The following is a 14,100-nucleotide window of genomic DNA, read 5'->3' as shown; positions in this document are numbered from 1 at the left end:
TTCCCAAAAAATAGTGGTTTGCTGATGAAATTGAATGCCGTATTTTAAGCTACGACTGAAATGGATGTATACACGGTATAATTTTTTCGTTTCGTATCTAATTGACACTTTAAGGAAACTGATTTTGGATTCTTCATCTATTTGTAAGTATTGTATAACAAGAGAGAGAGAGAGAGAGAGAGAGAGAGAGAGAGAGAGAGAGAGAGAGAGAGAGAGAGAGAGAGAGAGAGAGTGAATCAGGTGTTGTAATCGAATGGCGTGTTTTTGTTTCTTGTACCTCCTGAAGCGAGGAATTGATCGCTACAACTAACAATAGTCATGTTAATTTCATTCTTAAACTCTGGTTGCCATACGTGAACTAAGGTTTTATTTCTTAGAGAGAGAGAGAGAGAGAGAGAGAGAGAGAGAGAGAGATTTTTATAATTATACCGTGTCCTCTACAAAACCAATCTTTGCAAATAAAATGTATACTGTTTAAAATATGACAAAATATTGCCGACTCGTTACCGAAGTTTAGGCTATTCACTGCCGATAAATGAACCCAGTCTACTCTTGAAAACTTTGAACGCCCGAAGGGAAAAATAAAACTTTTATATATACTGTACTAAATAAAAATGCTGTAATGCTTTAATATACCATTATTAACACTACCATTAAAATTATCGAAAGGTTGGAGAAAGATAAAGATTGCCGAGAACGTAACCACAATTCTGTTTGCATTTTGTCAGCTGGACTCGCACGGTTAACAGTTGATTTCATTGTTGATGTGGAATTTTATCCTTCAATAGGCTATTTACTATATACTTGAAAAGACAATAGATTTGATACATTTTGTAGTGCTTGACTAGCAGACTTTGAACAGCTTCGCAGATACAGAAAATTTATTTTTGAAAAATAGCGATCACATAAAAGGGGAATCGTATAATTCGAACAAGTATAATTCGGGACCGTAGTGTAATTGTGTCCTAATTCACCCGGCAATTTGCATATATAAGATGCCAGTGTTCTTTGACTTACTCATGTAAGTAAACCTCATATCATTGTATGCTTACAAACGATGGATATAATGGACATTGATATTGTTCGGACAATATATACAAACCGTGAGACCGTTTGTATACCTAGTGAATACTTATGTTTGTTCTTACAATATATGCTAACCTTGAGGCCCCTTTTCTACCGTCTAGAATGACTCTTGCCTGTAGGGGGCAGGAAGCACTAACATTGTTTATGATTAGTGATAATGACGGGTAACGGTAACGTCATTTGTCTCAAATGGTCCAGATGACCATAGAAACATCATTTATCTCAAATGGTCCAGATGACCATAGAAATATTATTCCAAGATTAAGGCACTGTTGAAAATCCACAGATACAGTAATGCTCTGGTAAGCTTCCATCAGGATGACGGCTTGAACCCAAAAAACGGATTTTGAGTGAAGCGAAAAATCTATTTTTGGGTGAGATAGCCATGTCGTCCTGATGGACCCATCCTCCTTTTCTATAGAAAAGCTCTTCGCAGAATCCCTCCCGAAACTACTATATCTGTAGCACCATGCTAATCGCTACAAGGAATGTCCGCCATCTTGGATATGGCGCCATCTTGATACTCAATAGTAGTATGGGAAGTAGGGTAACTTTGATACAGCTCCCCTTCTATTTTTGCCACCTTACCCCTCGAAGCGTAAACGCTATTTGGGGGTGAAGATTGCTATGTGGCGTGTCAAGAATACGTCCCTAATATTATGCGATATCCTTGAGAGAAATTTTAAGGATATTCGCGCCAGGAGTTAGAATTCTGGAGACCTAAAGGTAAATTCTCTGGGAATATCATTGTAGTACATATATCCCTTAGGAAGCTACTATTAGGAATCTTCCATCAGGACGACATGGCTATCTCACCCAAAAATAGATTTTTCGCTTTGCTCAAAATTCGTTATATATATATAATATATATATATATATATATATATATATATATATATGTGTGTGTGTGTATATATATATATATATATATATATATATATATATATATATATATATATATATATGTACAGTGATACCTCGGTAGTCGAACGACTCTATACTCGAACAATTCGGAGTTCGACCAAAATTTTCGAGAAATTTTTGCTGCGGTGCTCGACCAAAAATTCGGTACTCGACCAGCCGAACACGTGACGACCGCATGGGCTTTGTGATGATCGCGCCATCTCGGCCACTCTCGCTTGTTCGGGAAGCATCAGTTCTCTCGAGAGCGTCACTCAGACAACGCGCGATCAGCATTCGTTGTGATTTAGTGATTTTCAGTGCTTTTAATTGCTTTTTTAGCTTTCATAATGAGTCCCAAGAAAGTAATGAGTGTTAAGGGGAAGGAGAAGAGGAAAACAGTGCGAACAACGATCGAGTTGAAGAAGGAAATTATAGCGAAATATGAGAATGGTGTACGAGTGTCCGATTTAGCGGTAGAATACGGAATGGCGAAGTCGACCATTTCTACGTTTTTAAAGCATAAAGAAATGATTAAGAAGGCGAATGTTGCAACGGGAGTTACGGCGGTAACTAGGCAAAGGCCACAAGTGATTGAGGAGATGGAAAAGTTGCTTTTAATATTTATTAAAGAAAAACAGTTGGCCGGGGAAAGTGTTAGTGAAGCGTTCATTTGTGAAAAAGCGTTGCATATCTATGAAGAATTAGTGAAGAAAAGTCCGAGTACCAGTGAAAGTGATTCATTTACATTTAAAGCGAGCAGGGGTTGGTTTGAAAAGTTTCGTAATAGAACAGGTATTCATCGTGTTACTAGGCATGGGGAGGCAGCTAGTTCGGATCAAATTGCAGCCGATAAATACGTGGGGGAATTCGATCGGTACATAAATGAACAAAATTTGATCGCACAACAAGTCTTTAATTGTGATGAGACTGGGTTATTTTGGAAGAAAATGCCAGCCAATACGTACATTACCAAGGACGAGACGAAGATGCCAGGTCACAAGCCAATGAAAGATAGGCTAACATTGTTGCTGTGTGCAAATGCAAGTGGCGATTGCAAGATCAAACCCTTGTTAGTGTACCACTCGGACAACCCCCGGGTGTTCAAACGAAATAATATTTGTAAAAGTGCACTACCAGTTATGTGGCGCTCGAACACTAAATCTTGGGTCACAAGACAATTCTTTACTGAGTGGATAAACGAAGTGTTTGCCCCCCAGGTTAAGGCTTACCTCATTGAAAAGAGCTTGCCAATGAAATGTCTTCTGGTTATGGACAATGCTCCTGCACATCCTCCAGGTCTCGAGGATGACTTGAAAGAAGAATACAGCTTTATCAAAATCAAATTCTTGCCCCCCAATACTACTCCCATACTCCAGCCCATGGACCAACAGGTCATTTCAAACTTCAAAAAACTCTATACCAAGGCCCTTTTCAGAAAGTGTTTTGAAGTGACCAGTGACACGAAGTTGACCCTAAAGGAATTCTGGAAGGAACACTTCAGCATCCTCAACTCTGTTAACATGATTGACCAAGCTTGGCGAGGTGTGACCTATAGGACATTGAACTCTGCCTGGCGTAAGCTGTGGCCATCATGTGTCACAGAGAGGGAGTTTGAAGGTTTCCAACCAGAGGCGGGTCCAAGCACTGCTACCCCTGTAATTTCTGATGACACTGATGTCGTTGAGGAAATTGTTGTCATGGGCAGGAGTTTGGGGCTTGAGGTCGACAAGGATGATATTGATGAGCTTGTAGAAAGCCATTCTACCGAGTTGACTGTGGAGGAATTGTTGCACCTGCAACAACAACAGCAGCAGGATCTGATTGTGGAGCAGGAATCTTCAGAAGAGGATGAGGTAAGGGAGGATGTTCCAAGTTCTCTCATCAATGAAATTTGTTCCAAGTGGGCAGATGTGCAGGCTTTTGCTGAAAAATACCACCCAGAAATTGCAGTAGCAAACCGGGCAGTGCATATGTTTAATGATAGTGTCATGTATCATTTTCGAAGAATACTGCAGAGGAGGAAGAAACAATTAACAATAGACCAGTTTTTCACAAAAGAAAAGAAAGCTGCTACATCAAAGCCTGTTTCTCCTCCAAAGAAGAGACAAAGAAGAGAAGAAACCCCTGAAATAGATCTGCCCACCCTTTCATTGGAGAGAGAAACAACTCCTGAAGGAGAACTACCCCGCCACATCATGGAAGGGGACTCTCCTTCCAAGCAGTAACCTCCCCCTTCCATCCTCTCCACATCCATCCCTGTATGCCATCGAACCGCTGCTCAAAGGTATGTTCACTACAGTACAGAAAATGGTTTAAAATTGTTTTATTTTAGTACAGTAAATGGTTTAAAATTGTTTTATAGGATTTTCTGACCAATTTCATACACATTTAGATAATTATTGTTGTTTAGGTACACGTTTTATTAATATTTTGGGCCTGTTCGAGTGCTTGGGAACGGAATAGAATATATACCATTATTTCTTATGGGGAAAAAAAATTCGGTACTCGAACAAATCGGAGGTCGAACACGGATCTCGAACGGATTATGGTCGAGTACCGAGGTATCACTGTATAGGTATATGTATATGTATATGTATATGTGTATATATATATATATATATATATATATATATATATATATATATATATATATATATATATATATATATATATATATATATATATATATATATATATATATATATGTATATATATATATATATATATATATATATATATATATATATATAGTATATATATATATATATATATGTCATACATACATACATACATACAGTTAATTTGAAAAGTGTTTTGTTTGTGTATACAGGTTTATAAGAGTGTTAGAATGGTTCATGAAAGCTTAGATTTATAAAGAAAATGTTTAAAATGTGAATAATTAAAAAAGGGGAAAAATTACTGTAGATTTCTGTACTTACTAATTGGGGTTTCAACTATTGTTTGGATGCCTGCAATGGAACACCCATAATAGCCAAGGGATTACTGTATATCAATATGTCTGAATCTAGATTGCCAGCAATAATGTTTGTTTTACTATCCCAGTAATGAATAGTGCTCTGTACATTTGTTTTCATTTAAAACCTTTCAAACCAATATCATAAAGGTCCAGAGCTGTAGGAGAAGGTGAGGAGAACCTATGGACACCTTTTTATGTACCCGGTATGTTGCAGTAGTTTTGCAATGGAGTACTTAGTACCCTGAAAATATTTTAGTTTTGGATGGGGCTAAGAGTGCAGCCACCCATTACTTCCCAGTTCCACCTATTTCTCTTGCAGTGGTCCAGAGTGTACAAAAAGTGAAGCATTTAACACCCAGAGGTCCCACACATCCTTTGGTACATATTCATGTTACCACCACTTGTTCGTTGAAAAAAAATGTACAGTAGTATCCGAGGCAATGAAAGACTATGATTGTAGGCTGACTTATTAGCAATATTTCTCTTAAGCAATTTATTTTAGAAATTATGTAATTTTAAATATGTAACTTCCCTGGTAGTTACATATATACTGTATAGCTTAAATCCAGTGTTTCATCGTGCACGATTTAAGCTATATATGTAACTACCAGGTAAGTATATTCAAAAATCAATTTTATTATAAAAATACCATTTTGACAAAATAAATTGTTTTTAACAAAGCTTAATACAATATACTTCTCTTTATTCAGGACATAGATATATCATAGTACAGTTATACCTCGACATACGAGTGTCCCAACATACGAGAAATTTGAGATACGAGGAAAACTTCAAGTAAATTTTTGCCCCGAATTACGAGAAAAATTTGAGATACGGGGATACAAGACGGTTCCCTATGCGGCCGCTAGGTGGCCGAGTGTGCGAGAGGCGGCTCACCAGGACAGCATCGCTCGGTCTTTCCTGTCGGATCTCCGGTGCGTAAAGTTATCTCCAAGTATCGGCTGTAGTGTTTGCATCTTTTACGTGTTTTTTGCGTTAATCAGTACAGAATTAAGTGAATAAGCAATGGGTTCAAAGCAAGCGAGTGCAAACAAGGGTAGTGAAAAGAAAAAGCGTATGATGACAATCGAGATGAACCATGAAATAATTGAAAAACATGAGAGTGGTGTACGAGTAACTGAGCTGGCTCACCAATATGAGAGGAGTACATCAACAATATGTACCGTCCTCAAGCAGAAGGATGCTATAAAGAGCACCAAGCCCTCCAAAGGACTAACCATCCTTTCCAAGCTGTGCAGTGATATCCATGACGAGATGGAGAGGCTTCTTTTAATATGGATATAGGAGAAACAGTTGGCGGGAGATAGTGTGACCGAGACTATCATCTGTGAAAAGGCCAGCAGAATCTACGATGACTTGAAAGGAAAGCAAGCAGCTGAGAGAGCCTTCAAAGCCAGTCGTGGTTGGTTAGATAATTTCAAAAAACGGACTGGGATACACTCGGTTGTGAGGCATGGGGAAGCAGCAAGTTTCGACTCGAAGGCCGCGGCGGACTTCGTCAAAACCTTTGCCTCAGTTATCGCAGAACAAGGATACATCCCCCAACAAGTGTTCAACTGCGATAAACCTGGCCTTTTCTGGAAGAAGATGACCAGGAGGACATTCATCATGGCAGAGGAGAAGAGACTACCGGGCCATAAACCCATGAAGGACCGGTTAACTCTAGCCTTGTGTGCCAATGCTAGCGGTGACTGTAAGGTCAAGCCACTGCTGGTGTACTACTCAGAAAACTTACGTGCTTTCAAGAGCCAAAGGATCTTGAAAGAAAAACTGCAAGTGATGTGGCACGCTAATGCTAAGGCTTGGGTTACGCGGCATTTCTTCACAGTGTGGATTAATCTGTGCTTTGGTTCGGCAGTCAAAAAATATTTGGCCGAGAAAAGCCTGCCAATGAAATGTCTCCTGGTCCTCGACAATCCCCCTGGTCACCTTCCTGGTCTCGAAGAAGACGTTCTTGATGAGTACAGGTTCATCAAGGTCCTTTATCTCCCGCCCAACACCACGCCACTCCTCCAGCCCATGGACCAACAAGTAATTTCCAACTTTAGAAAACTGTACACGAAGCATTTTTTCAAGAAATGCTTCGATACCACAGACAACATCAATCTCGCCTTTCGTGAATTTTGGAAGGAACATTTCAATATCGTCCATTGCTTAAAAATTATTGATTATGCATGGCAGGGTGTCTCACGAAGAACTCCTAATTCAGCATGAAAAATATTGTGGCCAGCTTCTGTCGCTGAGAGGAACTTTGAAGGGTTTGATACGCCAGACCCTGATGACCCCGAAACTATTGTGGTGGATGAAATCGTGTCTCTTGGAAAGAACGTGGGGCTGGAGGTAGATGAGGCAGACGTGAACGACCTTGTTGAGGAGCATCAGGAAGAGCTCACGACACAGGAATTGATCGAGCTCCAGGAGATGCAACATTCGGAGGTGTTGCAGGAACTCAGTAGTGAGGAGGAGGTGGAAGACGAGGGCCGCCTTTCTACAACAGAAATCAAAGACGTGTTAACGAAGTGGTAGGAGTTTTTTGATTTTATGGAAAAGAGGCACCCGGACAAGTTGGCATGTGGTCGTGCGTTAGCCTTTTGTGACGACACTTGCATACGTCATTTTCGTAACATTTTGAAGGGGAGACAAAAGCAAACATCCTTAGATAGGTTCCTTTTGAAAAGGCCGGTAAAAAGTGAAGGTGAAAGCGAGTCAAAAAGCAAGACAAAAAGAGCCCAGCCGGAAGAAGAAAATTAAAAAAGTTAAAATGAATACAAAATTAGAATTAAGTTTAGTGTAACGTAAGATTAACATTTATTTTTACGCGTGTGTGCGGTAAGCTAATTTCATTTAAGTTAAATTTAAAGTTTAAGTTATGTTACGTAGTGTTACAAAAGTGTAGCGTACCGAACATGTTGCCATTAAGTCTCTCTCCCTCCTCCTCCTCCGCACACACAGCCGTTAGCCGCTACCGTCTGTCTCGAAGGTAAGAACTCCATAATAATGTCACATTTTATTGCAGATCATAACCAGTACATAGGTATTTGTTATTTTGTGAGTGTAGAATGTGAATCAGAACAATTAAAAACATGTTTTTCCACTGTAATATACTGTTTTGAGGTGTTTTTTTTAGAGGGTAGGAATGAATGAATTTTATTTAGTTAATTTTATGTGGGAAAAATTGATCCGAGATGCGAGCGAATTGACATTCGAGCTCGGGTCCCGGAATGCATTAAACTCGTATCTCAAGGTATTACTGTACATGGTATAGCATTAAGGCTAATCTGAATTAATCATATGAATATAAATACTTCTGAATGTGTGGCAAGTTGAGATAATTAAAATCCTCTCTCTCTCAGGGCAATGGAATTAGGACGAGAGTGTTTGAAACTCTGGGGCTATGAAAGAGTTGATGAAATTATATGGGTAAAAACTAATCAACTGCAAAGGATTATTCGTACAGGAAGAACAGGTCATTGGCTTAACCATGGCAAAGAACATTGCTTAGTGAGTATGAATTATTTTAAAGTTGTAGCAAACCTAAATTTTAATAGCTTTACTGAAAATACTTGAATATTGTTTTTTTATATAATGTTTTAATCATTTACTATAACAAACAACTTTGGAAGGATATTTGATTGCAAGTGCTTTGTGAAATTAAGATTTGAAGTCTTTTTCATTAATCATAGAGCACAGATGTAGAGTTTGCAAAGGTTATATCTATATTTAATTATATCATACTGGACATTTCATAACTTTCTATCCCTTATAACAGGTAGGGATGAAAGGCAATCCTAAGGTCAACAGAGGCTTAGATGGGGATGTTATTGTGGCAGAAGTAAGAGCCACTAGTCATAAGCCCGACGAGATTTATGGAATTATTGAACGTCTTTCTCCAGGAACCCGTAAATTGGAATTGTTTGGCAGACCACACAATGTACAACCTAACTGGTAAGCGTTTTGTAGGGCAGAAAGTGAACACAAATGTTGTATATTGATTTTAAGATGATTTTCATATATATATACATTTTTATAATAGATTTCATCTGTGACAACTTAAGGGGCATGACTAACGACCTGTCCTTTTTGGAAATTTAGATTATTGCATTAGTGGTTAGAACATCTATATTTCATTTTTCAGATTTTTTTTTTTTATGAAAATGTTCTTTTTTATATTTATGCAAGTGCATCAGGTGCCTTATGTAGCTCTGTTCTAGCCTGGGCTCATTATTTACTTGTTCTTCAAGAGTTTGAGGGAAAGAATCCCATGTACAGTAACACCTTTATTTTCTGTGATTTCCTGAGGAAAAGAAAATAAGTTTTCTAATTTTCTCGATGGTATCATGAATAAACATTTACTGCATGTCTCGCTAAGTTATATTCATTGTATTTCTTTGTCCTCACGTTTATATATTTAAAAATTTTATGTTATAGTCATGCTGAAAAATGGTTGGAGTGCTAAAGACGATAACTAAATGTTAGTGAAGTGTAAAATTTGCCCAAAATATTTACATCTCTTCATGGTTTATCTAGGAAAATATTTTCAGGTTGTTTGTGGTTGGGACAGTTTAACTTTGTGTACCTTATGTTGTGTTTAGTGTCTCTCTAATTAATGTTATTGGAGCCTTCCCTTCATCTTTACTGGTGCTCTCTTCCTTGTTAATTTCAAAAACTTTTATTATCCTTAAAGATTTATTTTATTTGTAATTTTATTCATGGATAAAACTCAACTTCAAGGCAATCCCAATCTCCCTTTGATGGGGGATTTCTTACTTGTTTGTATCATGTCATTTTGGTGCTATGTAAATTCCACCCACGAAAATTCCACCCACGAACATTCCTCCCACCAAATTCCACCCACGAAAATTTCACCCACGTCAAGTTCCACCCACGGAAATTCCACCCACAAAGAATTTCTACTTCTTGTCTTTCCTGTATGTTTAATCATAAAAGTGAGGTTGAAATGACTATAATACGTGTGGGAAAGGAAACACAGACAATTTTTAAAACATTAAATAATATTTATTTTTTTGTATCCATTGAAAGTGAGGTTGAAATTACTATTATTCATATGGGAAAGGAAACACAATTTTTAAAACATAAAATAATAGTTATTGATTATATCCATTGAAAGTGAGGTTGAAATTACTCTTATACATATGGTAAAGGAAACAGACAATTTTGAATACATAAAATAATATTTATTGATTGTATCCATTTCGTATTGCAACCTATGCAAAATTAAATTTCAAACAAAAGAATTTAAATTTATTTAACCATGCAAGTTATGTGCTATACCTTTTAGAAATTCTAATATGCATGATGGCTCATAATTTTCTACAAGATTTATAAGTCTCTCATTTATAGACTTATATTTCTTTCTTTTCTGAGCCTCGTCTCCTCGTCTTAAAATTAAATGAATAATTTTAGTTTGGGTTAGAGCTTACTCTTTTTGGAGTGATGAGCAAAATGTCCATAAATTTGGATGGATACTTGTTAACGACATTCTTAGAGCACTATTAAAACCTTCCACATGATTGTTTGTCCTCGGTACGTTATTTAGAGTACGCTCACGTACATTCCACATTTCGATAGGGAAAAGAGGTTCAACTCTCCGTCTCCGTTCACCTCTTCCACGTTGGACACCTTAAGGCTATTCTAAATATACCAAAAGGAAAAAATGCTTGAGCAAATATACCAACAGGAAAAGGCTTCTATAAATATGCCAAAAAGGAAATACACTTCTTATTATACACTTCTTTAATATAAACAAACAACTGTTTCAAGAATAGCCTGTAGGATAGTGATTGTTTAACGAAGATAGTTCTTTAAAATAAACAAACAACTGTTTCAATACTAGTCTGTAGGATGGTGACTGTTTAACGAAGATAGTTGTTTAAAATAATCACCCACAATATATATATATATATATATATATATGTGTGTGTGTGTGTGTGTGTGTATATATATATATATATATATATATATATATATATATATATATATATATATATATATATATATATATATATATATAAAGTAAATAAAGTTGTTAACATTTAAACCTTCAGTTATTGATATGAAATAAACAAAGTTTCATTTAGTCTAATGATTAAATAAATGAAAGAAAATAAAAAATATAGAAAATATGGGTGGAACTTTCGTGGGTGGAATTTTACATGGGTGAAATTTTCGTGGGTGGAATTTGGTGGGTGGAATTTTCGTGGGTGGAATTTTCGTGGGTGGAATTTTCGGACCACGGTCATTTTAGCTGGTTTTACAGTCATCTTCTAGTTTTATTGATATTTTATTTTTATTTTTTATTTTTTCATTTTTTTATCCAGTTGGTTCTTATTCCACAGTTCAGGCATGAAAGATATTTTTACACAATACCAGTACATGACTGAGCCTTTCCAGAAAAGACAAAAGAAATAATATTCACAGTTATATAAAAGGAAATAAGGGATAGTATTCACAATGATATAAAAGCAAAGAGAGGGCTGAGAAGACATACTATAATGTAACATATAATTAATATTTATGCCCTTGTTTAGAAATGGCTTTTTGTATTTTCTGTAAACATGTTTTCATGTATTTGCTGTTATATGACTGTGAATGCTTTCCTTATTAGGTGTTGCAAAACTAAATGCTTTTGATTTTATTTCTTGTCTGTGTACACTAAGATACCAAAGGATCTATTTTAGTTGAATAAGAAGATAGGTGATCCGAGTGTTATTAATGGGATAGCATATATTTGTGGATTTTCAACATTCACAGGTATTTACTTAACCCTTACAAATATTAAGGGCTAACTGTACATCTTAAAAATCTAAATAATTGAAGGTAGCAATAGTTCAAATAGCTTTACTCTAGTACAACGTATGGAACAGATAAATATTCAAGGAAAAAGCAACACACTTGAAGCTTGAAGGGATACCAATGATTTTATGTGATGCAATTGAAAAAAGTAAAAGTAATTCTGCAAGTGAAAATGATGGCAGTAACTTCACTGTAAGAATAGGTTTTTCGTCCCTCTTGCTGTTTTTTGTTTTTTTTCTCTTTAGGGAAATTTATAAGTTATTAATTTTGAGGTTATCCTAAACTAAATATTTAGGTCTGATCTTAATATGAATGATTAATTGAATTTTGTTTGCAGGGTAACTCTTGGAAACCAGTTGGAGGGTGTAAATCTGCTTGAAGAAGACCTCGTCAAGTCTTTCAAGGAGCGATATCCTGATGGCATATGTCGTAAACCAACCTCTCAGTAATGAGATTCGTCTTTTCTTTTTTAAAGAAAATTCTCCTATTGAAGTATTTAAGCAAGTAATAAAATATACTTTATTATTTAAAGTACTATGTTGTTATCTCTGTACTGATACATTTTTTTTAATTACAATGGTTTATTTTGTAAACTAATGATCATAGTGTATTCAGTATACAGTACTGCATACAGCTGAATCCTCATACAGGTTTACCTCACCCTATGAAAGTAATTTTTTTTTAATGAAAGTATTTTCAGGAAATTTTGTAAATAGATTCCCAATACCATTAATTTGATTAGGGAAAATTTGGATTATTCTTTGACATTAAAAATAAACAAAAATCCTGCCATTTTGCAGGATAATTACATTTGATACAGAGAAAGCAAGGAAATGTGAATTAAATGTAGACAGTTCTTAAAGTATGATGAAGAAATTAGCAATAATAATTTTACAGGTGAGCACATAAAAGAATGAAGGGAGGCAGCATACTTTACTATGAAAAGTAGAGAGGTGGGCAGTAGAGTTTAGTTGATGGAGGGGGAGGTAGGGAAGGTGGATTTAAGGAAAAAATACTGTATGTCAAGAAAGAGCTGGAAGGTTTGCTAAAGGTTGATGATCTATTTATTTGTGCTTATTGGCAAAGGTGGGAGGATGACACTTGATTCATTCACTGTTTTCTATGATTTGAATGACAATTCCTAAGCCATTTTAGAAACACAGTCACAACACATGTCTCTTGCAACAGTTCACTACAGTACTGTATTTTACTTTTTGCACCTACAGCAACACACTTTTTTTTGTAATATTCTTCTCTATGTTATTGCATCAATCTCTTGTCTGAGATATTGTACATTTCATGTATGCATTCTTTCTTTATTCACTAATTTAAATCTGGGTTTCCTTGCCAAACCAACAGTTATGTGCAAATTCTGTCAATAGTTGTTTAAATAGACAGAAATCATATATTGCTTAGGGACCAATTTTTCAATGCGCTATTGCTTTTTGACATTTTGCTACCATTTTCTATATTTTATTTTTTTCAATATCAAACTTACCCGATGATCATATAGCTGCATCCCTGCTGCCCGACAGAAAAAACCTACGGGAGGAATACGCCAGCGATCGCTATACAGGTGGGGGTGTACATCAACAGCGCCATCTGTCAAGTAGGTACTCAAGTACTCGATGTCAATAACGAACCAATTTTCCCTCTGTCGTGCCACAGGCAAGACCTACTAAATACGCCGTCCCTAACTGGATTTGTTTTCACAACGATTTGGTGAAGTACACTATTCCAGTTTTGAGCTTTCGCTATGCAGGGGTTTTATCTTCATTTCAAAACTTGAACTCGTTTTGGATAGATTTAATTATGGTGACGAAGAGAGTATGGACTCTCTTTCACTTTTAAATGGCCGACCCTTCCCTTAGACGGAAGTGTTGGTGACGAAGAGAGTATGGACTCTCTTTCACTTTTAAATGGCCGACCCTTCCCTTAGACGGAAGTGTGTTTAGGTTTTTGGTAATTTTGCTTAACAAGTTATAGATCTATTTATTTTATATCTCTCCGCCTTTATAGGCCTCTTCGATTAACTTTCCATTTATTATAAACTTATAAAAAATTAATTTTTATGTTTGTTTATATGCGACCTCTCCTAATAGTAGGCGGTCCTTACTTGGAACCGAAGTTAATTAACATTGAGCCCGTCATATCGTATTTTCCTTTTAAGAATTTATACTTTTTTAATTTTAATGTTTTTGAAAGAATTTCTTTGATAGTCTCGTACTGTTTTCAAAGATGAACTAACGTTTAGTTTAGTCTCCGCAGTTGTTGACGTTCAGAACGTTCAACATGCGCTC

General features: G+C 36.2%; 1 protein-coding gene across 5 annotated transcripts in view; it reads left to right on the top strand.

Moving 5' to 3' along the window:
- Mettl3 (methyltransferase like 3) overlaps positions 1 to 14,100 on the top strand; it is a 210,296-nt gene that overhangs the window by 154,794 nt on the left and 41,402 nt on the right. For 3 of the 5 annotated variants that reach the window (XR_011045887.1, XR_011045886.1, XR_011045885.1), the window contains exons 9-11: positions 8,341 to 8,488; positions 8,757 to 8,932; positions 12,138 to 12,304. Coding sequence is in view for 2 of the 5 variants with exons in the window: in XM_068382979.1 (XP_068239080.1) it covers positions 8,341 to 8,488; positions 8,757 to 8,932; positions 12,138 to 12,249 (436 nt within the window). In the remaining 3 variants the exon portion in view is untranslated. Of the gene's footprint in view, positions 1 to 8,340; positions 8,489 to 8,756; positions 8,933 to 12,137; positions 12,335 to 14,100 lie in introns of those variants that run through there. The other 2 variants (XM_068382979.1, XM_068382960.1) reach the window with 1 other exon arrangement.

Source organism: Palaemon carinicauda, chromosome 1 (genome assembly GCF_036898095.1).
Source record: "Palaemon carinicauda isolate YSFRI2023 chromosome 1, ASM3689809v2, whole genome shotgun sequence".
NCBI lineage: Eukaryota > Metazoa > Arthropoda > Malacostraca > Decapoda > Palaemonidae > Palaemon > Palaemon carinicauda.
This window is presented reverse-complemented; position numbering and strand designations above follow the sequence as displayed.